Source organism: Mobula hypostoma, chromosome 10 (genome assembly GCF_963921235.1).
Source record: "Mobula hypostoma chromosome 10, sMobHyp1.1, whole genome shotgun sequence".
Lineage (NCBI taxonomy): Eukaryota > Metazoa > Chordata > Chondrichthyes > Myliobatiformes > Myliobatidae > Mobula > Mobula hypostoma.
In genome coordinates, this window is record NC_086106.1 from 38998791 (window position 1) to 39026309 (window position 27519).

The 27519-nt window shown below is 45.9% G+C and overlaps 1 protein-coding gene across 1 annotated transcript; it reads right to left on the reverse strand.

The window, feature by feature from the left end:
• LOC134352520 (homeodomain-interacting protein kinase 4-like) lies at window positions 1-26413 on the reverse strand. The gene is made up of 3 exons (XM_063059786.1): window positions 25897-26413; window positions 13932-15085; window positions 1-180 (listed from the first exon to the last, which is right to left on the reverse strand). The coding sequence occupies exons 1-3, from the start codon at window positions 26411-26413 to the stop codon at window positions 1-3; spliced, it is 1851 nt and encodes a 616-aa protein (XP_062915856.1).
• Window positions 26414-27519: the final 1106 nt, after the last annotated feature.

A 27519-nucleotide genomic window follows, 5' to 3' on the forward strand; every position in this document is an offset into this window, starting at 1 on the left:
CTAATGATGGTTTTCCATGTGCAGGTAACTCTGGTAGTTGCTATTTCGGGGCTGTATGTTCTCGTATTCAATGGAGACCGAATCTGTGCTATCAGGGCTCCAAGTCTCGCTGCCGATGTTTAACCATTCGTTGTCAAAGCTGTCAGAGCGTTCGGAATCCTGTTGACTTGGTTGCGATCTCTGGATCAAGTAATAAATAGACTGAGGTCAGCATATGTGGAAAACAGTTCCGATCGGAATCAAGTTTAAGGAAATAACAAGCAGGATAGCTGAAGGAGAATCGGTGGATGCTGTGTACCTGGATACTCAGAAGGGCTTTGATAAGGTGCTGCACGTGAGGTTGCTTAACAAAACAAGAACCCATGGGATTATAGTTTCCTCCCTCATTCCTGGAGATTTGCAGTTTAGCAGGTTAATTGGCCACTGTAAATTATTTCCCAGTATATAGGTGAGAGGGGAACCTGTGGGGGAGTTGGGGAGAACAATGTTGAATAGTGTTGATGAGCAGAGGGATCTTGGTGTCCAAGCTCATAGCTCCCTGAAAGTGCTACTCAGCTTGATAGGTTGGTGAAGAAGGCTTCCCTTTATTAGTTGAGGCATTGAGCTGAAAAGTCAGGAAGTTATGTCGCTGCATCTGAAGCACTGCATGCAGTTGTGGTCACCCAGTTGTAATAAGGTTTTGAAGAGGGTGCAGAAGAGGTTTACCAGGATGTTGCCTGGCTTAGAGGGCGTATGCTTTCACAAGAGGTTGGGCAAACTTGGGTTGGTTGCTCTGGACCAGCAGAGACTGAGGGGAGACCTAATAGAGGTTTATATGATTAAGAGCTGCATGGATAGAATAGACAGACAATATCTTTTCCCAGGGGTTGAAATGGCTAATACCAGAGGGCATGCACTTAAGGTGAGAGGAGGTAATTGTAAAGGAGATGTGAAGGGCAAGTTTTTTTTTACACAGTTGTGGGTGCCTGGAATGCATTGCCTGGAGTGGTGGTAGTGGCAGATACATTAGAAACTTTCAAGAAACGTTTAGGTAGGCACATGAATGTGAGGAAAGTGGAAGGATCTGGACATTGCGTAGGCAGAAAAGATTAGTTTGGCGATTTGATTGCTAATTTAATTGGGTCAGCACAACATTGTGGGCAGAAGGGCCTGTACCTGTGTTTTAATAGAAGGTGCAGCTGACGGTGGGCTGAAAGGCCTGTTTTCCTGCTATATCTGTCTCTGACCTCTGCCCACCTGTCACTCTAGCCCCTACACAACGCTTCCCCATCTTCCTCATTACCATCCAATCATAAATTGTTCGAAACCTTGGACATCCCACACTTCTCCATAGTTATCCTTCAGGAAGTGATGGGGAGTGCCCACAGTTCCGTTGAGGATGAAGTTCTGGGCGCCACGGTAACGTAGCTGTTGGCATGATGCTATTACAGCTCGGGCCATCGGTGTTCGTAATTCAATTCCGATGTCAGCTACAGGAGTCTGCACATCCTCTCTGTGACCATGCAAGTTTTCTCCAGGTGCTCTGGTTTCCTCCCTCAGTTCAAGGATATATCGGTCGGTAGGTTAATTGGTCATTGTAACTTGTCCCGTAATTAGGTTAGGGTTAAATTGGTGGGTTGCTGGTGGCACGACTCAAAGGGCCATGCATCTCAATAAATAGCTAAAATTTAGACCCAGACTATTAGGAAACAGAGATTTATAGTATTTCCAAGTCTGGATGATATATGGTTTGGAAGGAAATTGAAATTGGTTTATTATTGTCACGTGTACCAAAATACAGAGAAAAAAAAAGCTAGCCTTAGCTACTGTTCATACAGATCAAATCATTGCATGGTGCATTGAGGTAGAACAAGGTAAAACAATAATAATGCAGAATCAAGCGTTACAGTGACAGGGAAAGTGCCGTGCGAGTAGAGTATGCTGCAAGATCATAACGACATAGATTGCGAGGTCGAGAGTCCATCAAGGAAACCATTCAACAGTCTATAGCAGTGGGGTAGAAGTTGTCCTGATGTTCCCATGTTCCTGCCGCCTTTTGTCTTTCCTGGGAGTAAAGGCCATGGGTTTGTGAGAAGCTGTTGGAGCAGAGTAACTGGTGTGCATTTTATGCACGTTGTATATGCAACATTTGTGCTCTGGTGATGGGTTTAGGAATGTCTCTGTAAGTCCTTGAGTTTTAGGGGAGGGGTTGGTTCAGGAATTAGTCACTCTATATGGGACGCTCGTCTTCAGATCTACCCTTGTAGGTGAGGTTTCTGGTGATGGGTTTAGTGTCTGTGTCTCTGTGTGGGTTTTGGAGGGGAGGGGGTGGTTCAGGAATTAGTCACTCTATATGGGACGCTCATCTTCAGATCTACCCTTGTAGGGGAGGTTTCTGGTGATGGGTTTAGGAATGTCTCTGTCAGTCTGTGAGTTTTGGGAGGGGAGTTGTTCAGGAATTAGTCACTCTGCATGGGGCACCCATCCACTGAGCTGCCCCCGTAGGTGAGGTTTCTGGTGATGGGTTTAGTGTCTGTGTCAGTGTGAGAGTTTTTTTGGGGGCCGGGGGTGGTTCAGGAATTAGTCACTCTGCATGGGACATCCATCCTCTGAGCTACCCCTGTATTTGTTCTTTTGCTCCAGATTCTAAACATCTGTAGTCTTGTGTCTACATGTCCATTGTTCGTTTTCTATTATATAACCATATAACAACTACAGCACAGAAACAGGCCATCTCGGCCCTTCTACTCCATGCTGAACTCTTACTCTCACCTAGTCCCACCGACCTGCACTGAGCCCATAACCCTCCATTCCTTTCCTGTCCATATATCTATCCAATTTAACTTTAAACGACAACATCGAACCTGCCTCAACCACTTCTGCTGGAAGCTCGTTCCACACAGCTACCACTCTGAGTAAAGAAGTTTCCCCTCATGTTACCCCTAAACTTTTGCCCCTTAACTCTCAACTCATGTCCTCTTGTTTGAATCTCCCCTACTCTCAATGGAAAAAGCTTATCCACGTCAACTCTATCTATCCCCCTCATAATTTTAAATACCTCTATTAAGTCCACCCTCAACCTTCTACGCTCCAAAGAATAAAGACCCAACTTGTTCAACCTTTCTCTGTAACTTAGGAGACGAAACCCAGGTAACATTCTCGTAAATATTCTCTGTACTCTCTGTATTTTGTTGACATCTTTCCTATAATTCAGTGACCAGAACTGTACACAATACTCCAAATTTGGCCTTACCAATGCCTTGTACAAATTTAACCAGGAGCCGCGCATCACGGTGAAGGGCCAGAACCTCCAGGCAGTCGACAACTTCACCTACCTGGGCAGCATACTCTCTTGCGCAGTGAACATAGACGCTGAGGTCAACAACAGCCAGCGCCGCCTTTGGGAGACTCCGTGAGAACGTCTGGGAGCGGAGAGGACTCAGCCTTACCACCAAGCTGAAGGTCTACTGTGCAGTGATCCTTACCAGCCTCCTTTACGCCAGCGAGACCTGGACTGTCTACAGCAGACACGCCAAACAGCTCGACCACTTTCACCTGAGCTGTCTCCGCAGACTCCTCCACATCAGGTGGCAGGACAAAGTCCCCGACACGGAAATCCTGGAACAATCTGGGCTCTGCAGCGTCTACACCCTCCTGCTGAAAGCCCAAGCCAGGTTGGCTGGACTTGTGGTCAGAATGCCAGACAGCCGATTGCCTAAGCAGCTGCTGTACGGAGAACTGTGTCAGGGCAAGCGCTCAGTCGGGGGGCAGAAGAAACGTTACAGAGACTGCCTGAAAGCGTCCCTCAAAGGCCTGGGTGTCGACATCAACACGTGGGAGACGCTTGCCCTCGACCGTCCAGCTTGGCGCAGCAAGATCACCACAGGAGCCCGTGCAGCTGAAGTCAGGCGCATCATCGAGGCACAACGAAAGCATGCTGTGCGCATGGCTCGAGCAGCATCCACTGCCACGACAGCACCCACCCACTTGTGTCCCACATGTGGGCGAGCCTTCAGGGCCCGGATTGGCCTCATCAGTCCCCTCCGGACCCACAGCCACCAATCTCCCATTTGACTTTGAAGCCATGGTCATCTTCGACTATGAAGGACGAACAACAACAACAAACTATTAATATAACGGTAGAAACCCTTGGGATTTATTTTCACCTTACTTGCCAAAGCGACCTCATATCTTTTCTAATTTCTGTCTTAAGATTCTTTTTACATTCTTTATATTCCTCGAGCACCTCAGTTACTCCATGCTGCCTATATTTATTGTAGATCTCTCTCTTTTTTCAAACCAAGTTTCCAATATCCCTTGAAAACCATGGCTCTCTCAAACTTTTAACCTTTCCTTTCAACCTAACAGGAACATAAAGATTCTGTACCCTCAACATTTCACCTTTAAATGACTTCCATTTCTCCATTACATCCTTCCCATAAAACAATTTGTCCCAATCCACTCCTTCTAAATCTTTTCGCATCTCCTTAAAGTTACCCTTTCTCCAATCAAAAATCTCAATTAGTTACTCTGCATGGGACACCCCCCTCTGAGCTGCCCCAGTAGGTGAGGTTTCTGGTGATGGTGATGCATGCACTTCAAAGGCAGGGAGTTGGACTGGGAGGGTTCCCCACCAACCCTCCCCCTCCCGGCACCTGTGTGGCCTGAATGCCTGTGTCCTGTGTTCTTTCATTTACATTCAGCATGGAATAGGCCCTTCCGGCCTTCCGAGCTGTGTCACCCAAAAGCTCCCAATTTAACCCTAGCCTAATCACAAGACAATTTACAGTTGAACCTACTAATTGGTACGTCTTCGGATTGTGCAGGGAAACTGGAACACCAGGAGTAAACACACACACATTTTACAGGGAGCATACGCAGATCCCTTACAGATTACTTCAGAAATGAACTCTGAACTCTAATGCCCTGAGCTGTAATAGTGTCACCCTACCATGGTGCCCCTGCATGTTACCTGGGTCTAGCTGCACATAGTCATGGACTGCTTCACAGTCAGTGAATATCCCCTCTTCTGAACTTCTGATGGGAGAGCATTGATGATATGTGGGCTGAGGACACTGCCCTGAGGAACTCCTATAATGGTGAGCTGGGTCTGGGATGGTGGAGCTCCTACAACCAGAAACACCTTGTTTCAGGACTGATGCAATCACCTGAGTGTTTCCACTTGATGCCCAGTGACTCCAGTTTTACCAAGGCTCTTTGGTAAGAAGCCCGATGCTACCTTGAAGTCGAGCACAAACACTAGAGATTCTGCAGATGCTGGAAATCCAGAACAACACACACACAAAATGTAGTGTATTTGACATCTCAGTAATATTTGAGTAATACTGTAAATATATTGCTTGATTAAGCATCCTTTCCATAATCATCATGGTTGTATGTAAGCAGCATATGCATGGCTTACATCAGACTGCTGTTTATTGACTACAGCTCAGTGTTTAACGCAATCATTCCTAAAATTCTGATCAAAAAGCTCCAAAACCTGGTCCTCTGTACCTCCCTCTGCATCTGGATCCTTGACTTCCTCACCAGAAGACCACAATCTGGGCAGATCGGAAATAACATCAACCCTGGTGCACCTCAGGGACGTGTGCTTAGCCCACTGCTCTACTCTCTCTACACCCATGACTCTGTGACTAGGTACAGTTCAAATGCCATCTATAAATTTACTGACGACACAACTATTGTTGGCAGAATTTCAAATGATGACAAGAAAGCGTACAGGAGCGAGATAGATCAGCCGGTTAAGTGGTGTCATAGCAACAACCTTGCACTCAACCTCAGTAAGACCAAAGAACTGATTACAGACTTCAGAAAGGATAAGGTGTGGGAACACACACCCGTCCTCATTGGAGGAACAGAAGTGGAGAGAGTGAGCAATTTCAAGTTCCTGGGTGTCAAGATCTCCGAGGATCTAACCTGGGCCCAACATATCAATGCAGCTACAACAGCAACTATATTTCATTGGAGTTTGAGAAGATTTGGTATGGGGGCGGGGGTTTACTACTGCACAGAATGGAAAAAAGCTGCAGAAAGTTGTGAACTCAGTCAGCTCCAAATCATAAACATGAGAAAGTCCAAAGTAAAACACACAAAATGCTGGTTGTACTCTGCATGCCAGGCAGTATCAATGGAAATGAATAGAAACATAGAAAACCTACAGCACAAAGCTGTGCTGAACATGTCCCTACCTTAGAACAACCTAGGCTTTACCCATAGCCCTCTATTTTTCTAAGCTCCATGTACCCATCCAGGAGTCTCTTAAAAGACCCTATTGTATCCACCTCCACCACTGCCGCCGGCAGCTCTTCTACACCCTCACCACTCTCTGCATAAAAAAAACTTACCCCTGACATCTCCTCTGTACCTACTTCCAAGCACCTTAAAACTGTGCCCTCTCATGCTAGCCATTTCAGCCCTGGGGAAAAGCCTCTGCCTATCCACACGATCAATGCCTCTCATCATCTTGTACACCCTATCAAGTCATCTCTCATCCTCCGTCGCTCCAAGGAGAAAAGGCCGAGTTCACTTATCTATTCTCATTAAGTATGCTCCCCAATCCAGGCAGCATCCTTGTAAGTCTCTTCTGCACCCTTCCTATGGTTTCCACGTCCTTCCTATAGTGAGGCGACCAGAATTGAGCACAGTACTCCAAGTGGGGTCTGACCAGGGTCCTATATAGTTGCAACACTACCTCGCGGCTCTTAAACTCAATCCCACGATTGATGAAGAGCAATGCACCGTATGCTTTCTTAACCACAGAGTCAACTTGTGTAGCAGCTTTGAGTGTCCTATGGACTCGAACCCCAAGATCCCTCTGATCCTCCATACTGCCAAGAGTCTTGCCATTAATACTATATTCTGCCATCATATTTGACCTACCAAAATGAACCACTTCACACTTATCTGGGTTGAACTCCATCTGCCACTTCTCAGTCCAGATTGGCATCCTATCAATGTCCCACTGTAACCCCTGACAGCCCTCCACACTATCCACAACACCTCCAACCTTTGTGTCATCAGCAAATTTACTAACCCATCCCACCACTTCCTCATCCAGATCATTTATAAAAATCACAAAGAGAAGGGGTCCCAGAACAGATCCCCGAGGCACACCACTGGTCACCGACCTCCATGCAGAATATGACCCGTCTACAACCACTCTTTGCCTTGTGTGGGCAAGCCAGTCTAGATCCACAAAGCAATTTCCCCTTGGATCCCATGTCTCCTTACTTTCTCAATAAGCCTTGCATGGGGTATCTTATCAAATGCCCTGCTAAAATCCATATACAAGGGGTGATTGATAAGGTCGTGGCCTACAGTAGAAGGAGTCAATTTTAGAAAACCTAGCACATTTATTTTTCAACATAGTACCCTCCTGCACTTACACACTTAGTCCAGCGGTCGTGGAGCATACGGATCTTGGACCTCCAGAAAGTGTCCACAGCAGGGGTGATTGATAAGTTTGTGGCCTAAGGTAGAAGGAGATGAGTTATACAGCTCTCGTTACATGCACATGTAGTTTAACTCTTTGAGTGATTATGCAGAAAGTTTACAGTTAATAACTCATCTCCTTCTACCTTAGGCCACAAACTTATCAATCACCCTTGCTGTGGACACTTTCTGGAGGTTCAAGATCCGTATGCTCCATGACTGCTGGACTAATTGTGTAAATGTTAGAGGGGACTATGTCGAAAAATGAATGTGCTAGGTTTTCTGAAACTGACTCCTTCTACCTCAGGCCACGAACTTATCAATCACCCCTCGTACGCTACATCTATGGCTCTACCTAAATCAATATGTTTAGTCACATCCTCAAAAAATTCAATCAGGCTTGTAAGGCACAACCTGCCTTTGACAAAGCCATGCTGACTATTCCTAATCATATTATGCCTGTCCAAATGTTCATAAATCCTGCCTCTCAGGATCTTCTCCATCAACTTACCAACCACTGAAGTAAGACTCACAGGCCTATAACTTCCTGGGCTATCCCTACTCTCTTTCTTGAATAAGGGAACAACATCCAACCCTCTAATCCTCCAGAACCTCTCCTGGCCTCATTGATGATGCAAAGATCATTGCCAGAGGCTCAGCAATGACCTCCCTCGCTTCCCAGAGTAGCCTGGGTTACATCTAATCCGGTCCTGGTGACTTATCCAACTTGATGCTTTCCAAAAGCTCCAGCACATCCCCTTTCTTAATATCTACATTCTCAAGCTTTTCAGTCCACTGCAAGTCATCCCTACAATCGCCAAGATTCTTTTCCGTAGTGAGTACTGAAGCAAAGTATTCATTAAATACCTCCGCTATTTCTTCCGGTTCCATGCACACTTTTCCATTGTCACACTTCATTGGTCCTATTTTCTCACATCTTATCCTCTTGCTCTTCACATACTTGTAGAATGCCTTGGGGTTTTCCTTAATCCTGTCTGCCAAGGCCTTCTCATGGCCCCTTCTGGCTCTCCTAATTTCATTCTTAAGCTCCTTCATGCTAGCCTTATAATCTTCTAGATTCCTATCATTACCTAGTTTTTTTGAACCTTTCATAAGCTCTCCTTTTCTTCTTGACTAGATTTACAACAGCCTTTGTGCACCACTGTTCTTATACCCTACCATCCTTTCCATGTCTCATTGGAACGTACCTACTCAGAACCCCACGCAAATATCCCATGAACGTTTGTCACATTTCTTCCGTACGTTTTCCTGAGAACATCTGTTTCCAATTTATGCTTTCAAGTTCCTGCCTGATAGCCTCATAGTTCCCCTTACTCCAATTAAACATTTCCCTAACTTGTCTGTTCCTATCCCTCTCCAATGCTATAGGAAAGGAGATAGAATTGTGATCACTATCTCCAAAATGGTCTCCTACTGAGAGACCTGACACCTGACCAGGTTCATTTCCCAATATAGAAGTCAGCGTTTCAGGCCGAGACCCTTCTTCAGGACTGAGAAGGAAGGGGAAGATGCTAGAATTAAAAAAAGGTGGGGGAGGGGTGAGGTTAGCTGGAATGTGATAGGTGAAGCCAGATGGGTGGGAAAGGTCAAGGGCCAGAAAAGAAGGAATCTGATAAGAGAGGAGAGTGGACATAGAAGAAAGAAAATGAGGAATGGGCCCAGGGAAAAGTGATAGGCAGGTGAGAAGAAGTAAAAAGGTCAGCGTGGGGAATAGAAGAAGGGGGGGAGGGAGTTTTTTTTTACTAGAAGGAAAAATGATAATCATGCCATCAGGTTGGAGGCTACCCAGATGGAATATAAGGTGTTTCCCCTCCACCCTGAGAGTGTCTCATCTTGGCACCAGAGGAGGCCATGGACAGTCAGATTGGAACAGGAATGGGAATGAATTAAAATATTGAGCCACTGAGAAATCCTGGTTGTGGCAAATGCAATGGAGGTGCTCGACGACGGTCTCATTAATTTATGATGGGTCGCAGCAATCTAAAGGAGGCTGCAGAATAGATGACCCAAGCAGATTCGCAGGTGAAGTGTTGCTTCACCTGGAAGGACTGTTTGGCGCCCTGAACAGAGGTGAGAGAGGAGGTGTATAAGCAGGTGTAGCACTTAGGCCACTAGCAGGGGTAAATGCTGGGAGGAAGAGTAGTGGGGAAGGGTGAAGCGAGTAATTCCTATGGAGAGGGGAAAGTAAAGATATGTTTGGTGGTAGGATCTCTTTGGAGATGGTGAAGGTTGTGGAGACTCACGGTGGTAGTTGGGACAAATGGAAATCTATCACTGTTCAGGCAGCAGATGTGAACACGGATGTTCGGGAAACAGTGGAGATGTGGGTGAGGGCAGCATCAATGGTGGGAAAAGGGAAACCCTGTTAGACCATAAGATATAGGAGCAGAAGTAGGCCACTCAGCCCATCGAGTCTGCTCTGCCATTCAATCATGGCTGATTCAATTCTTCTAGTCATCCCAGCTCCCCTGCCTTCCACCCATACCCTTTAATGGCATGGCTAATCAACAACCTATCTATCTCTGCCTTAAATACACCCAATGACTTGGCCTCCACAGCTGCTCGTGGCGACAAATTCCACAGATTTACCACACTCTGACTAAAGTAATTTCTCCGCATCTCAATTCTAATTGGATGTTCTATCCTCGGTTCTAATCCTGAAGTCGTGTCCTAGACTCTCCCTACCATGGGAAATAACTTTGCCATATCTAATCTGTTCAGGCCTTTTAACACTCGGAATGTTTCAATGAGATCCCCCCTCATTCTCCTGAACTCCAGGGAATACAGCCCAAGAGCTGCCAGACGTTCCTCATAGGTAACCCTTTTATTCCTGGAATCATTCTTGTGAATCTTCTCTGAACCCTTTCCCAATATCAGCGTATCCTTTCTAAAATAAGGAGCCCAAAACTGCACACAAAACTGTTCTTTGAAAAAGGATATCTCTGAACAGAAAGTCACGTCCTAGTAACAGATACCCCATGCTGCACAGAACATCGCATATCATTTGTGAAAGAAGGCTCCAAGTCAAGGGTGTACAGCGCAGGCTCACGATCAAGCATACTTTCTTCAGCCATTGATTGGGGAGTCAAGGCCGACTGGATGGGAAAGGCAGTTTCCCGGAGCAAATAGCTTTCACCACATTGCGTCCAGATATAATCGTATGGTCTGACACCAGTAGAGAAGTGGTTATTGCTAAACTCACAGTCTCCTGGGAAGACAACATCGATGAAGCCCATGAGCGCAAGTTAACCAAGTATGCAGAATTAAGATCAGAGTGCAGAGACAGAGGGTGGAAGGTATCATGCTATCCATTTGAATTAGGCTGCCGTGGTTTATTGTGTTCACTCTCCAGAAGTGGCTGCGTGACCTTGGCTTCACTAGAAGAGAGATCAAGTCAACCAGCAGGGCTGTAGCTGAGGCAGCAGAGAAAGGATCAGCATGGGTGTGGACCAAGTATGTCCAGAGGGGCAGATAGTCAGACAGTGTATACATATCTTGCAAACCCTTCAGTAGTTGCACAGACACCTGAAGAGCAGACTATCTGTTGGATGGAAGTGACCAACAACTCTGATAGAGGCAGATGCCAAGTTTTTAAGCTCACCAGTGGGAGGTGGTGCTTTAGCACTGCTGGCCCACCACCTCCAGGGAGTCTTGATCATAAGTGGGCCGAAACTCCTGAAGACAGGTGGCAGATCAACTGATGATCCCACTGGTGATAGCACAGGACAGTTAACATCTTAGTCCACCTGTATTTTCAATTCTCTGAACAGAAAGTCACATCCAAGTAACAGATGCAGCAGAGGCAAAAAAATTGAGAAAAAGAAATAGCATTTTTACAGGAGGTGGTAGGAAAAGATATAGTCAAGATAACTGTGGAAATCAGTAGGCTTATAAAAGATGTTGGTCGACAGTTTGTCTCCAGAGATGGATACAGAGAGCAAGAAAGGGGAGGGAGGTGTCAGAAATAGACCAACTGAATTAAAGTGCAGGGTGGAAGTTGATAAAATGACTTATCTCAGCGCGGGTGTCTGAAGTGGCAGCAATGCAGTCATCAGTGTAGCGGAGGAAGAGTTGGGCAGTATAATTAGGGAAGGTGTCGAACATGGACACTTCTGCGAAGGCAATGAAGAAGCAGGTATAGCTGGGGCCCATGCGAGTGCCCATGGCTACCCCTCAAGTTTGGAGAAAGTGGGAGGAGCTGAAGGAAAAGTTGTTCAGGGTGAGGACCAATTCTGTCAGAAGAAGGAGGATGGTGGTGGAAGGGGATTAGTTGCTTCTTTTGTCAAGAAAGAAATGGAGAGCTTTGAGGCCTTCCTAATGGGGGAATACAACTGTATAGAGACATCCATGGTGACAATGAGGTGGTCGGGGCTAGGGAATTGAAAAGTTACTGAGGAGATTGAGGGCATGAAAAGTGTTGCAGATGTAGGTGGGAAGAAACTGTACCAAGCGGTACAGAATGCAATCGATATACGAGAACACGGGTACAGTGGGGCAGGAGCAGGCAGAAACAATTGGCCTACCCCGACAGGACAGCCCAGTTTATGGAACTTGGGTAGGTAGAAGCGAGCCATGTAGGTAAGGGAACTATGAGTTTGGTGACAGTAGATGGGTGTTGGTGTTGGAGTTAGTTCCATCGTGGGCACTAGCCAGGATATCTTCAAGGAGTGAAGTCTCAGAAAAGCGCCATCCATCATTAAGGGCATGCCTTGGTCTCATTGCCACTGTCAGGGAGGAGGTACAGGAGCCTGAAGGCACACACTCAGCGATTCAGGAACAGCTTCTCCCGCTCTGCCATCCGATTTCTGAATGGACACTGAACCTCACTGCTCTTTTTCTCCCTTTTTGCACTACTTATTTAATTTAACTTTTATATTTCTTACTGAAATTCATTCTGTATTTCAGTGTGCTGCTGCTTCATTACAACATGCCGGTGATATTAAACCTGACTCTGATTCTGTTATTCCGAAGGATTTGCTTTCACCCCCACTTCTATCTACTCTGACTGCAAACCTCATAAATCAGGATTGTATGAAACACATTCTCATGCTTCATAACATCCAGACTGACTGAAAGGTCGGAATAATTAAGGATCTCTCAAACAGCAGGGATCTCAAATCTCCATATAGATCATGAAGTTATGTCTGAGCTGGATCCAGGGCAGAAAGTCCTAAGTCTAAACAATGAGAATCATAGCCTGCAGATGCTGTAAATCTGAAATAAAAACTGTAACTGCTGGGAGCACTCAGCAGGTCAGGCAGCCTCCATGGAGAAGGAAGTAATGCTGGAAATAATAATAACAGAGGGTCTTCAACGTGAAACATCAGCTCCGTATTTATTTCCACAGGTGCTGAATTACTTGCTGAGTGCTTACAGGATTTTTCTGTTTTTCTTCCAAGGTCCGGTGAAGAAATGGAGACTGCTTTGAATGCAAGTCTGAAAGCATGTTCAACATCAAAACCGGTGAAAGGGATCGGGGAGATTCTGACAGATGGGATTGGTTTGGGGTCATTCATTTAAAAGAGAGGCATTGATAACTTGTATGTTTATGATAAGTATTCAATACCACTGTAGCATGGCGGTTAGATTTTTTTTAGCGTGTTGCACCAGACAGTCAGTCATTCTTGTCTGGCACGCAGTGTCAGGATTGGTCTCCTTTCGGATTAACCGGGTCACGATATGAACGTTCCTGACTCGACCCTTTTTTTTTTAATGAGGCCGAGTGGCTAACTCGCCGCTCAACCCAGCATGGATGGAAAGCGTGCTCGGGGGGGTGACCCAACTTGGATTTGAACTCGGGAGCCTTCGCTCCGGAGTCCGGCGCTGATGCCATTGCGCCAACAGCCGGCCCTGGCGGTTACTGTGATGCTATTAATGCTTGGGGCACTCCGAGGTTTGGAGTTAAATTCCGGTTCCGTCTGTAAGGAGTTTGTGTGTTCTCCCTGTGACCACATGGGTTTCCTCCGGGTGCTCTGGTTTTCTCCCACAGTCCAAAGACATACTGGTTAGTAGCTTAATTGGTCATTGTAAATCGTCCTGTGTTTAGACTAGTGTTAAATCAGGGGTTGCTGGGCCATTGGGCTCGTTGGGCTGGAAAGGCCTGTTTCACACTGTATCTCTAAAATTAAAACATTGTCAAATTGTTACTGAGCACACAAACAGGCCCTTCACCCCACTGAGTCTGAGTACCACTGTGGAAATAGAAACAGGAATCAAAACAGATAGTGCCAGAACACTTGACAGGCCAGGCAGCATCTGTGGAGAGAGAAACGGAGTCAGCGTTTCAGTTCTGGTATCCATTGTCAGGACTGGGAAAGAGTTTTCAGTAAGTGAGAACGAGGAATGGATAGAATGAAGGGAATATCTTAGATAGAGTGAGACCAAATGGGTTAATGAAGGCAATCGGAGGGTCAGTTAAGACGCTCTGCTTTCTTGTCTTGGTGTGGCAAGGCTGTGTGATTAAACCATCAGGACCTTACCTCAGGATCTAAAGGTTTTTTATGGACCATAATCTCCTCAACTCTCTTTGCCTCTTGCGCCAGGAAAGAAGATGCCGGGAAGATGGCCTCCACATCTTCCTCCTGCCAACTGGAGATCTCTGGGGTGGGTTCCTGTCCAAGCAGGATCACATTGCTGAATGTCGGATCTGACATGGAATGGTGGGGGGCCTTCTGCTGCTTCAGTCCACACCAGCTGCCATGGTAACCCGCAACCGACTCATTCCTGTGCCGCTGTGTGGGGTGTTTGGACCTGAAGCAGGCTGCATGGTGGTACGAATGGGACAGGCAGCTGGGATTGCCCGCCCGAGAGGTAGAAGGCAGATACCCCACGTTACCTGCTCCCTCGGCCCACATGCTGACGCCAAACTCCTGTCCCGGCTCCTCAATAGTCAAGCTATCCATCTTGTCAATTGCCCTCTGCATCGAGGCAACGCTAGGGATATGGTGGGCCTGCCTGCACTCGTAGTAATCAGAGCTGGTGCAGTAAGTCTCGTTGGCCGCGCTGTAATAACGTTGCTCGGCCAGGACCCGTCTGTCACCATTGAGGGCCGCATTGAGTGCCTGCACAGACAGGTCGTAGTACTTGGTGTGCTCGTGGGTCATTTTGAGCTGCTGGATGGTGACGAAGGGATGCTTGAGGGCGGCGCTGGGGGTGATCCTCTCATGGGAGTCCAGGGTTAACATCCTCTTGATGAGCTCCACCATGTTCTTGCGATCGTGGAACTCGGCGATGACCTCATCGTCCGCGAAGGCGTTCTTGGTGATGTGGATGGTCTCCAGCTGGTCCAGCGATTTGAGCATGTACTTCCTCCTCTCCATAGGCTGCACCATGGTCTCTGCCTGATAGTCGGAGACCCCCTTGAGCTGCCACTGGGAGCCAGCGTGCTGGCATGGGCAGCGGCGGAAGAACTGGCACGCCTTGGTGGCTGCGTTGAGCAGCTGGTCCTTCGGGAGCCCCTGCGTTTCCACGATGTAGCGGATCTGGTCGTACTCACTGTTGCCAGGGTAGAGGGGCCAGCCCAGGTGCAGCTCAGCCATGACACAGCCCAGTGACCACATGTCCACCTTCTCACAGAAGGGAAGGCCAAGGAGAATCTCAGGCGAGCGGTAAAACCTGGACTGGATGTAAGGTTCTGCAGGAAGGCGGAAAGAACAGGTCAGTGATGAGGGAAAGGGGGAGATCCCAACAAACTTCTCACAGGCTGAGTCCTGAGGGTGTTGTCCCCGGTCAGGGCCGCCCAGATGAGAAAAAAAGTTTTATTTTCAAAACCCTAATGCACAAGGTATAAATGTCATGACAATTAGCACGCAACATGATTGAGGTAAGGTAACATAAACTATGCAATTCACACAAAATGCTGAAGGAACACAGCAGAGCAGGCAGCATCTATGGAGAGGAATACACAATCGATGTTTTGGGCCGAGACCCTTCATATGGACTGGGGAGGAAAGGAGCAGGTCCCCCCTTCTTGGTGGTGGGGTGGGGAGGGGTAGGAGTACAAACTGGCAGGCAATAGGTGAAGCCAGTTGAGGGGAAGGGTGGGTGGGTTTGAGGGGAGGGAAATGAAATAAGAATTTGGGAGGTGATATGTGCAAGAGATAGAAGGAATCTGATAGGAGAGTGCAATGAACTATTATTAAATTATGCTAAACTTCGACAACAAAATAAACAACAATATCAGTGCAAGTTGAGAGAGAAAAAAGGATGTCATTTCGTTGGCTCTTCCATGGGTCAACTGGACAGCAAAGGTGCATGCATCAGGATGCTCTTTATCAACTACAACTCGATATTTAATACTATCATCCCCTCCAATCTAATCAATAACCTTCAGGATGGTGACCTCAATACCTCCTTGTGGAATTGAATTCTCAATTTCCTCACTTGCGGACCCTGGTCAGTTTGATTTGACAACAAGATCTCCATCAGCACAGGTGCACCACAAGGATGTGTGCTCAGCCCCCTGATCTACTTGCTTTAAACCATGTGGCTAACTACAGCTCCAATGCCATATTTAAGTTAACTGGCGACACCACTTTGTAGACCGAATCAAAGGTGGTGATGAATCAGCATATTGGAAGGAGATTGAAAATCTGGTTGAGTGGTGCCGCAACTCAATGTCAGCAAGGCCAAAGAGCTGATTATTGACTTCAGGAGGAGGAAACCAGAGGTCCATGAGCCAATCCTCATTGTGGGATCAGAGGTGGAGAGGATGAGCAACTTTAAATTCCTCAATGTTGTCATTTCAGAGGATCTGTCCTGAGCCCAGCAGGTAAGTGCAATTATGAAGAAAGCACGGCAGCACCTCTACTTCCTTCAAAGTTTGTGGTGGTTCGGCATGGCATCTAAAACTTTGACAAACTTCTATAGATGAGTGGTGGAGCATATATTGACTGGTTACATCATGGCCTGGTATGGAAACTCCAATGCCCTCAAATGAAAAATCCTACACAAAATGATTAATATGGCCCAGTCCGTCACAGGTAAAGCCCTCCCTACCATTGAGCACACCTACACAGAGCATTGTCACAGGAAAGCATCCATCATCAAGGACTCACACCACCCAGGTCAACCACCAGGCTCCTGAACCAGAGCGGATAACTTCACTCAAATTCACTCGTCCCATGACTCAAATGTTCCCATAACCTATGGATTCACTTTCAGTGATTCTTTATCTTATGTTCTCTATATTTATAGCTTATTTATTTATTATTATAACTTTTCTTTCTTTTCGTATTTGCACAGTCTGTGTCTTTTGCGCTGTTTGTTTGCCCAGTTGGTACAGTCTTTCATTGATTCTATTATGGTTATTAGGTTCACTGAGTATGCCCACAAGAAAATGAATCGCAGGTTTGTATATGGTAACATATATCTACTTTGATAATAAATTTACTTTGAACTTTGAATATCATCCAAGTAAAGTTAGGGCTTTTCAGGTTGGTTCAAGACCGACAGGAGCTGCTGTTGCTGTCTTCAGGCTTCTGTACCTCCTGCCTTGCGGCAGCACCAAGAGGAGGACATGGCCTGGACAGCAGGGGTCTCTGATGATGAGTGTCACCTTCCCGAAAAATTGCCTCTTGTAGATGTCCTCAGTAGTGGGGAGAGCTGTACCTATGAGTCAGTCTGGCTGAGATAAAGAGTTTAGGACTTGGATGAGGAGAAATTTCTCCTCTCCGAGGCGGTGAATCTGAGATTCCGTGACCGGGGACTGAGATTCCGTGTCCGGGACCTGAGATTCCGTGACCGGGACCTGAGATTCCGTGTCCGGGACCTGAGATTCCGTGAACGGGTCCTGAGATTCCGTGACCGGGGTCTGAGATTCCGTGACCGGGGTCTGCGAAGGCTTATTCAAATCACAGCTCAATAGATTTCTGATTGCTGTCGGGGATAGTTATGGAAAAAATTGCAGGGTTAGAAGTTGAAACACTGTGTGCAGATCCATCCACCACAATGTAGAAATGATATGGAAGACAAACAAGGAGCTCAGCAAGTCAGAAGCAACTGGACAGTCAAAGCCTTCATCGTGACAGGAGATAGAGGGGAGTTGAGATAAAAGGAAGAGACTGCAAGGATCCAATTGAGGTGCTGGGAAGATGGAGAGGGGAAGAGCAGAGAAAGAGACGGGAGGTGAGGGGTGGAGGGAACAAGGAGCTACAGTGGATGAGATCTGCTGGGAGAGGAAGGGGGGGCATGGAACAAAAGGATGGAGGTGGGGAGTGGAGATGGGAAGAGTGAGAGGATTGAATTGAATTGACTTTATTTCTCATATCTTTCACATACATAAGGAGTAAAAATCTTTACATTATGTCTCCATCTGAATATGCAATGTGTAAATTATAGTAATTTGTAATATAGTATGTACAGTAAGATCTACAACAGAATAGTCAATATACTTTGAAGTACAATTGTGTCAGTGTGAATTAATCAGATGGTCTGGTGGAAGAAGCTGTCCCGGAGCCTACTGGTCCTGGCCTTTATGCTGCGGTACCATTTCCTGGATGGTAGTAGCTGGAATAGATGGTAGTAGTTGGGATGACTCAGGTTCCCAATGATCCTTCGGGCCCTTTTTACACACCTGTCCTTGTAAATGCCCTGAAAAGTGGGAAGTTCACATCCACAGATGCGCTGGGCTGTCCGCATCACTCACTCAATCAGTCCTGCGATTGATGAAGTACAGTTCCTGTACAGGCATGATACAGCCAGTCAGCATGCTTTCAATTGTGGCCCTGCAGAAAGTTCTTAGGATGTGGGGACTCATGCCGAGCTTCTTCAACCGTCTGAGGTGAAAGAGGTGCTGTTGTGCTTTTTCTCTCCACACAGCCAATATGTACAAACCAAGTGAGGTCCTCGGTGATGTTTGTGCTGAGGAACTTAAAGCTGTTCACCCTCTCAACCCCAGATCCATTGATGTCAATAGGGGCTAGCCTGATTCCATTTCTCCTGTAATCCACAACCAGCTCCTTTGTTTTTGCATCGTTGTTTTCTTCACACCATTGTGTCAAGGTGATGAATTCTTCTCTGTGGGCTTCCTCGTCATTATTTGAGATAAGGCCAATTAATATAGTACCAACTGCAAATTTAATTAGCAGATTTGGAGCTGTGGCTGGTGACACAGTCATGGGTATACAAAGAGTAAAGGAGGGGACTCAGGACTCAGCTCTGGGAGCTCTTGTGTTGAGGGGCAGAGCTGCGGGAGCCCACTCTTACCACCTGCTGGTGATCTGACAGGGAGTCCAGAATCCAGTTACACAAGGCAGGGTGAAGGCCGAGGTCTCTGAGCTTCTTGTCGAGCCTGGAGGGAATTATGGTGTTGAATGCTGAACTGTAGTCCAAGAACAGCATTCTCACATGAACATCCTTCTTTCGCAAGTGTATAAAGTGTGTAGAGCAGTGGCAATTGCATCATCTGTTGATTGGTTGTGTCGGTAGGTGAGTTGTAGGGTTCCAGTGTGGGTGGTCACATGCTGCAGATGTAATCCTTGACCAGCCTCTCAAATCATTTGCTTATTATTGAGGTGAGTGCAACAGGACGCCAGTTGTTCTGACATGTTACCTTGGTCTTTTTAAGTACAGGGACAATGGTGGATGTTTTGAAGCAGGAGGGCACTCTACACTGGAGGGGACCCAGTGGACGGAGGATGTGTGTGCGTCCAGTTTCTAGCATCAGCGGTCACTTGTGTCTCCACAGGGTGGACATGACTGCACTAGAGATTGGTTAGTTGGACTAAACCCACTCTCTTTCTAAATGTTAGAGCCACACCCTATCATCTCTCACTATTACTTTCCACTCAATCTGTGTAAAAGGTGACTCTTTACTTAACGCTCACAAATACCTCCCCATCTTGATAAAGTTTTATCCACTCAAAGTGGGTCAGTGAATGAGTTGCTTCAAACTTTTGTATCTTTAATCATTTTATTTCCTGTTGGCTTCAAGTTTCATGATCACTATATTAATGTCTTGTAAACTTAACCAAAAACAATTAAATAGCATTTCTGCATTTTCACTGTCACAGTATTATATTTTCTGGGATTAGTTACCATTAACAAAACCAGGATTTATTGCCTATTCATAACTCTTGGTTTTGTTCATGGTAACTAATCCTAGAAAATAAAAATACTGTGACAGCCAAAATGCAGAAATGCAATGTGACATGGGCCCTGTTCTGAACCTTTGCTGTCTGTGTTTTGAATTGTTTAAACAGCAACTTGTGTACAGAACTTTCAGTAGATGACACCATTCTGCAGCTTGTGTTCAGAACTTTTAGCATGATGGCCTCCACTAGTCGGAGTCAAACGTAGATGTTGAGATCTGGCTGTCAAAGTGATACACAAGCCAGGGCAATAAGGGAAGGCATCACACTAAACAATGTAATGAAAAAGGCACAGGATCATAGTCCATGTCAGAGGTGAAAACAGAAACTGTTGGAAGTACTCAGTAGGTCAGGCAGAATCTGTGGACAGAGAAGCAGTTAATGCTTCCGAATGGTTTGGCAATAACTCTGCCCAGGACTACAAATTGTGAACGCAGCTCGGTCCATCACTCAAGCCTGTCTCCCCTCCAATAACTCTGAATACACCTCCCACTGCCTCAGCCAATGTAGTCAAAGACCTTTTCCATCCTGGGCATTCTCCCCTCCCCCAAAACCTCCAAATGACAAAAGATTGACAACACAATGCCAGGCTCAAGGACAGCTTCTATTCGGCTGTTATAAGATTTTCCATACTGTGGTCCCTGCACTTTCTATGGACCACCTTGATGTACGTAATAGTCTGTCCCAATGGTGTACAAATCAAAACTCTTCACAGTACGTGTAACAATAATAAACCAGTTCTTGTTGGCTGCCCGTCAAACTGCGCAGGTCACCCTGCAGCTGTTCCTCAGGACAGGGACCTTGGCCCAATATCTTCACCAGTCTAAACTGGGGTGTTTAACAATGTTCTCTTCAGTTCTGCACTTCCACAGAGAGTGGAACCAACATGCAGAGACCAAGACAGAATTCTGGCAAAGACAGATAAGCTGGAAGCACAAATGCACTTCATGATGACCGTCTCCAACAAGAGTCCAACCATCTACCAGTAGCTTTCAGTGGCAGTGCCATCACAGAATTAGTCTTAGAGCATTAGAGCACAGAACCAGATCCTTCAGCTTATCTACACAATGCTGGGTCGATTTTCTGCCCGGTCTCATCTACGTGCACACAGATCATATTGCTTCAAATACTTCCCATCCACATACCTATCAAAACTTTTCTTCAATGTTACAATTCAACCCACATCTATCACTTGTGCTGGCAGCTCGTTCCACACCCACACCACTCTCTTCTGCATGAAGACATCCCCCCCTAAATTCCCCTTAATTATTTCACCTTTTACTGTAACCCTATAACAGATGGTGACGAGAGGCCGTACAGGAGCGAGATATACCAGCTAGCTGAGTGGTGTCACAGCAACAACCTTGTACTCAACGTCAGTAAGTCCAAATAGCTGATTGTGGACTTCAGGAAGGGTAAGACGATCCTCATAGAGGGATCAGAAAAGAGCAATTTCTAGCTCCTGGGTGTCAAGATCTCTGAGGACCTAACCTGGTCCCAACATATCAAAGCGGCTATAAAGAAGGCAAAACAATGGCTATATTTCATTAGAAGTTTGAATAGATTTGATTTATCACCTAAAACACTGGAAAACTTCTACAGATGTACCATGGAGAGCATTGAGACTGGCTACATCACTGTCTGGTGTGGAGGCAGTTGGGGAGGGGGATCACTGCACAGGATCAAAGTAAACTGCACGGTGGCACAATTAGTTAGCTCTATCATGGGCACTAGCCTCCTCAGTATCCAAGGAGCAGTGCCTCAGAAAGGTGGCGTCCATTATTAAGGACCCTTGCCATCCAGGACATGCCCTCTTCTCATTGTTTCCATCGGGAAGGAGGTACAGAAGCCTAAAGTCACATGCTCAGTGACTCAGGAACAGTTTCTTCCCCTCTGCCATCCGATTCCTAAATAGACATTGAACCCATGAACACGACCTCACTGCTTACTTTATTTTTGTTTTTGCATGACTTATTTTAACTATTTAATATGCATATATATTTACTGTAATTGTTTTTTTCTGTATTTATCAGTACTGCATTGTGCTGCTGCCACAAAGTTAACAAATTTCATGACATACGCCCGTGATATTAAACCTGTTTCCGATTCTCTGGTTCCAGTCTGACCCAACCTGAGGGGAAAAGCCAGCAAGCATTCACCCATCTTCACTTTGTATACCTCTGTAAGATTGCCACCATAAATAAACTGGGAAACCCCACTGACCACAATATCAACAGAAACTATCACAACAATGGCACCCCTACAAGAGCAGGGAGGGCAAGAGGCTGGGTATTCTGCAGTGAGGGACTCACCTCCTACCACCCCCATTTACGAGGCACGTCAGGAATGTGACGGAATGCTTTACATTGTTCTGTATATGTGCAGCTCTCAGCAACTCTCAGCAAGCTTGACGCCAACCAAAACAAAGCCACCCACTTGGTTGGCACCACGTCAACTATCCTGAGCATTCATCCCTCCAACACTGGTGTAGTGTGTACCAGCTACAGACTGAACTGCCCAGGACATTCCCAAACCTCCAAGAAGGACAAAGGCAACAGGTGCAAGGAAGCGCTCCAACATACAACTTTCTAGCCAAAGTTCCCAGTAAACTTATTATCAAATTGCATATGTATCACCATGCACTATCTTCAGATTTATTTCTGACCAGGCATTTACAGTAGAATCGCCGGCTGGTGGCGTACTGGCATCAGCGCTGGACTTCGGAGCGAAGGCTTCCGAGTTCAAATCCAGCCGGCTCCCTTGCATGCTTTCCATCCGTGCTGGATTGAGCGTCGAGCTAGCAACTCGGCCTCATAAAAATGAGAACGCCTGCTATAAAAAGCGCTGTCATGACAGCGTCCCGATGATTCCACTCGGAGTTAAGGGCTTTCTTCTTCTTCATTTACAGTAGAATAAAGAAACACGATGGAATCAATGGAAATTGACACACAAAGGCTGAAGTGCAAAAGAGGCAAACAGAAAATACAAAAAAAACTAATAATAATAATAAATTAGTAAATAATACTGAGAAGATGAGTTGTAGAGTCTTTGAAATTGAGTCCATAGGTTGTGGGACCAGTTCAGTGTTGGGGTGAGTGAAGTTATCCACACTGGCTCAGGAACCTGATGGCTGAGGGGTAATAACTGTTCCTGAACCTGCTGATGTGAGTCTTGAGGCTCCTGTACCTGCTGCCCGATGGCAGCAGTGAGAAAAGAACTGGGTCACACACCATCCTGGTTTGGGAGTATACAACTTTTCTTCTGTCATTGCCTGGTCTAAATCCTGCAACTCCCTCTGCAGCAACGCCTCAGGAACACCTTCACCAGAAGGGTTGGGGTGGTTCAGGGAGAGAGCCCAATCCTGCTTCTTCAGGGGCAGTTGGGGATGGTCAATAAATGCTGGCCTTGCTCACAGTACACAGACCCTGAGAACTATACAGACCAAAACCTTTCTTCCCCTCCCCCCCGAAGTGACTACAGTAATCAAAGTCACTGCAATGCCGTGACATTCTTTGTTTTTGTGGCAGCAGGGTAGTGCAAAACATGAAAAACTACTATACATTACAATAAAACTTAAATTAACAGTACAATACAGAAACAGTGAGCTGATGTTTGTGGAAATGTAATCTGATGGGAAGAAGCAGCTCCAAAGACATTGAGTGTGGGTTTCAGGCTCCTGTGCTTCCTACGGTATTCAAAGTTTATTCTATTTATAGTCAATAGTTCCAAATTATTGACTATAATAATGGGGTCATAGAGAAGTACAGCACAGAAACAGGCCTTTCAGCCCATCTAGTCCATGCTGAAACCATTTAAACTGCTTACTCCTGTCAACCTGCACCAGGACCATAGCCCTCCATACCCCTACTATCCATGTACCTATCCAAGCTTCTCGTAAACATTGAATTCGAGATCTGATGAAGGGTATCAACCCGAAACCTTGACTGCTTATTCCCCTCCATAGATGCTGCCTGAACTGCTGAGTCCCTGCAGCATTTTGTGTGTGTTGCTCCAGATTTCCAGCATCTGCAGATCTTCTCTTGCACAATCAGCTGCCTGGTGGCTATGAGTAGGCACACAGTGGGCTCAGCCTTTCAAAGCTGGGCTTCCAGAGTTGGCAGCTATTGACCAGCCCAACGTCTTCTCGGGTACCTGGCCACGGCCAGTCTGCACCCAACACACTCCGAAGGGTTGCTGGGTTGAATGGTCACTGTATGTCACCCCTAGGGTATGGGTAATTAAGAGGAGTTGAAGTGAAAGTAGGTAAAATAAAATGGCATTATTGTAGAAATAATATAAGTGATGGTCAGTATAGCTTCAGGGAGCTGAATGGCCTGTTTCTGAGCAGTGCCACTTTATGACAAGATATTTTTGACAGGAAGTTGGGTTGCATCAGGCTGGGCTAAAGTTGCATTGCACTGTCCCTGCCTGGAATATCTCTGCTGGTTCCATTACTATTTCAGAGATTCACAGACTAGAGTAAAAGTACAAAGTAAATTTATTATCAAAGTACTTATATGTTACCTTGTACTACCTTGAGATCCATTTTTTGCAGGCATTTACAGGAAAAAGAGAACTACTACAGATTTTTTCAAAAGACTACATCAAAACAAAGACTGAGAAACAATCAATGTTCAAAAGAAGACAAACTACAAATAAAAAATAATAGTGAGAACAAGAGTTGAAAGTGAAGGTGTCTTGTAGGTATTGTGGAGTCAGCTCTGAGTGGTGGAGAGTGAAGCTATCCATGCCAGTTCAGGAGCCTGATAGCTATAAACTAAGAACCGTTCCTGAACATGGCGGAGTGGAGCCTAAACCTTTTGTACCTCCTGCCTGAAAGCAGCAGAGGAAACAGATATCCAGGCATGTCCTGGATGGTGCGTTCTTTGGTGATGGCCGTTGCTCTTTTATGGTAGCACTCCATGTAAGCATTCTCATTGGTGGGGGAGGCTTCGTCTGTGTTGGACCACCACTCTGTACATACTTTTCTGTTCCTGAGCATTGTGTTTCCATAGCAGGCCATGATGCAACCACTTAGGGCACTGTCCACCAGGAAACCACTGTGAACACATTCTGTTATTCTAAATTCCCTGACAAGCTGAATTTTAAACCGGCAATAGGTATAGTAGCCTCCTTCCCTCCCTTGGTGGAGGGAAGAAGAGCCACTGCACACACTGTCCTCTGTGACAACAATCTAAAAATATTCTTACACCACCACCACAGTCATACCTCAATCCCAAACTATTCCTCCCTTGACCTTCCCATATTATGAAAACACTATGAAACTCTTCCCACTCCCTCATCTTACCATATTCATCAATTCACCAGCAATGCTCTCTTGTAAAACGTCCCATCTTTCTCTCTTCCCATTCTTCTAACTCAGTTGCAAACTTTTCCCACTGGTAAAGAAACATATCCTCTACTCACTCTGAGCATATGACCGATAGCTCAGCCCCCATCCTGAGCCAACACACTTCTCAATTTCACTTGGGTAAAAATCCTGCATAAACCCATTGGACCACTTCCTGGACAAGGTCTAACATACAGGTTACCTTGTCTTTCATTAGGTAGAGTTGTAACTCAAAGCGTAATTCTACATTTGAAAAACATCTGAACAAGCACTTGAATCACCAAGCTACCAACCAAGTACATGTACTTGGGTTCAGTGTAGATGAGTACTTGATGGCCAGTGTCAATGTGGTGGTCCAAATGACCTGTTTCTGTGCTGAATCACTCTGTCTCGATTAGTTTTATTGATCGAGGAAGGAGAGACTGGGATAGAAGGATCTACTGAGGGAGATAGGGAAATGAAGTAGGCTGATATTGACACTGAGGATGGATCAAGTCTAATATTTACTGTTCTCACTGGAGTTTTCACATCACCTAGTGCCTGCATCCTTCCCATCTCTAGGGGCCCTACAATCCACAGAGACCTCTGTTTTCCTCATATTCTGACCCTTCAGTATCCTTAAATTTGATTATTCCATTACTTATGGGCATGGCTGTAATAACCATGACTCTGAGCTCTGGAATTACCTCTCTTAGCCTTTCCAACTCCCTCTTATATGATCCAGTAATATTTTCCTTCAAACCTACATCTGTGACTGGGTTTTCTCAATGTGTGAATATTTCTTTACATTGCTTGCTTATTGTTATATCTGATGAGGTTCCTGTGAAATGTCTTATGACCTTTCACTCTGTTAATGGCACTATCTAAGGGCAAGTTGGTTTTGAGAGAAAGCATGCGGAAATCCTTTCTTGGTTCTGTGAACAGTTGGCATGGCTCTGGTTGGTAGTCCAGCCATTTTCCCATTTAAATTGAAGTCAATAATACGGACAAAGCACACCTTCCTACCTTTGACATACCGCACCTCGTGAAATATGCTTGCCGATCCAAAATCAATCAGTTTTACACGGAAGGGGAACCGCTTCTGATCAATGATCATGATGTTCTCAGGCTTGAGATCAGCATGAATGATTGACAGGTCCTTCAGCTTTTGGAGGGCTCTCAAAACTTGAGTGGTAACAGTCCGAATGTGCCTGGCTGGGAGGAGGGCAAAGTTGTTCTCCTTCTGAAACTCAAAAATGTTCTGCTCTAGAAGCTCAAACACCAAGTATGACTTGATATCGTCATGGAAACATTCAAAGAATTGGATGATGTGGTATTGGTCGGGATCCACTGTTCCTAACACTCTCAACATCTTTAACTCATTTTTGATGATTCGGGCACGGTAGGAATCACTTTTGAGGATCTTAATTGCTACAAAATGGCCAGTGCTCCTCTTCCAGCACTTTGCCACCTCACCAAAAGTCCCCTTGCCCAAGATTTGAATAATATCATAGGTGTCTGTTTCAGAATGGATGACAGACATCTTCAAGGATCTTCTGGCCTTCGCCCGCTGCCTGGAGTGGAAGATTAACCAACTGGTATCCAACAATAGAAGCTTTAGGGTGTAACAATGGGGGGTGTCATTGTTACCAAACCAGGCTCTGAGGTTGCTGTCTAAAAGTCAGAGCTTGAGGAATACGTACACAGGGAGCAGCCCCAATGTGACAATTTAACCTCCCTTAGCAGACTGAGCTCCCATTTCACCTCAAAATAGTTGCATCCTTCTTAAATATTGACTAGACATGATCATACTTCTCTGCTGTGCTTCCAGATTGCTGCATCACTACCAAGCAAGGCCAAAAAAAGATTGTGGGAATGCTTCCTTTGAGGTAAGAGCCTTGATCAACTTATTCCACCAGATTTTGTTGAAAGACTAACAGTTTCTGATATTGCTTGCTGTTATTAAGTTGCCCAGTTACTTGCAATGAGAGAGAAACCCAGGAATTGCAAATCCTCCAATAGCTAAGGTACCGGTGACCCCTGTTTCCATCCAGGGGGTCAGTGTGGACATGGTGGAGGATTACAAATACCCGAGGATACGAATTGACAATAAACTGGACTGGTCTAAGAACACTGAGGCTGTCTACAAGAAGGGTCAGAGCCGTCTCTATTTCCTGAGGAGACTGAGGTCCTTTAACATCTGCTGGACAATGCTGAGGATGTTCTACGAGTCTGTGGTGGCCAGTGCTATGATGTTTGCTGTTGTGTGCTGGGGCAGCAGGCTGAGGGTAGCAGACACCAACAGAATCAACAAACTCATCCGTAAGGCCAGTGATGTTGTGGGGATGGAACTGGACTCTCTGACGGTGGTGTCTGAAAAGAGGATGCTGTCCAAGTTGCATGCCATCTTGGACAATATCTCCCATCCACTACATAATGTACTGGGTGGGCACAGGAGTACATTCAGCCAGAGACTCATTCCAGCGAGATGCAACACTGAGCGTCATAGGAAGTCATTCCTGCCTGTGGCCATCAAACTTTACAACTCCTCCCTTGGAGGGTGAGACACCCTGAGCCAATAGGCTGGTCCCAGACTTATTTCATAATTTACTGGCGTAATTTACATATTACTATTTAACTATTTATGGT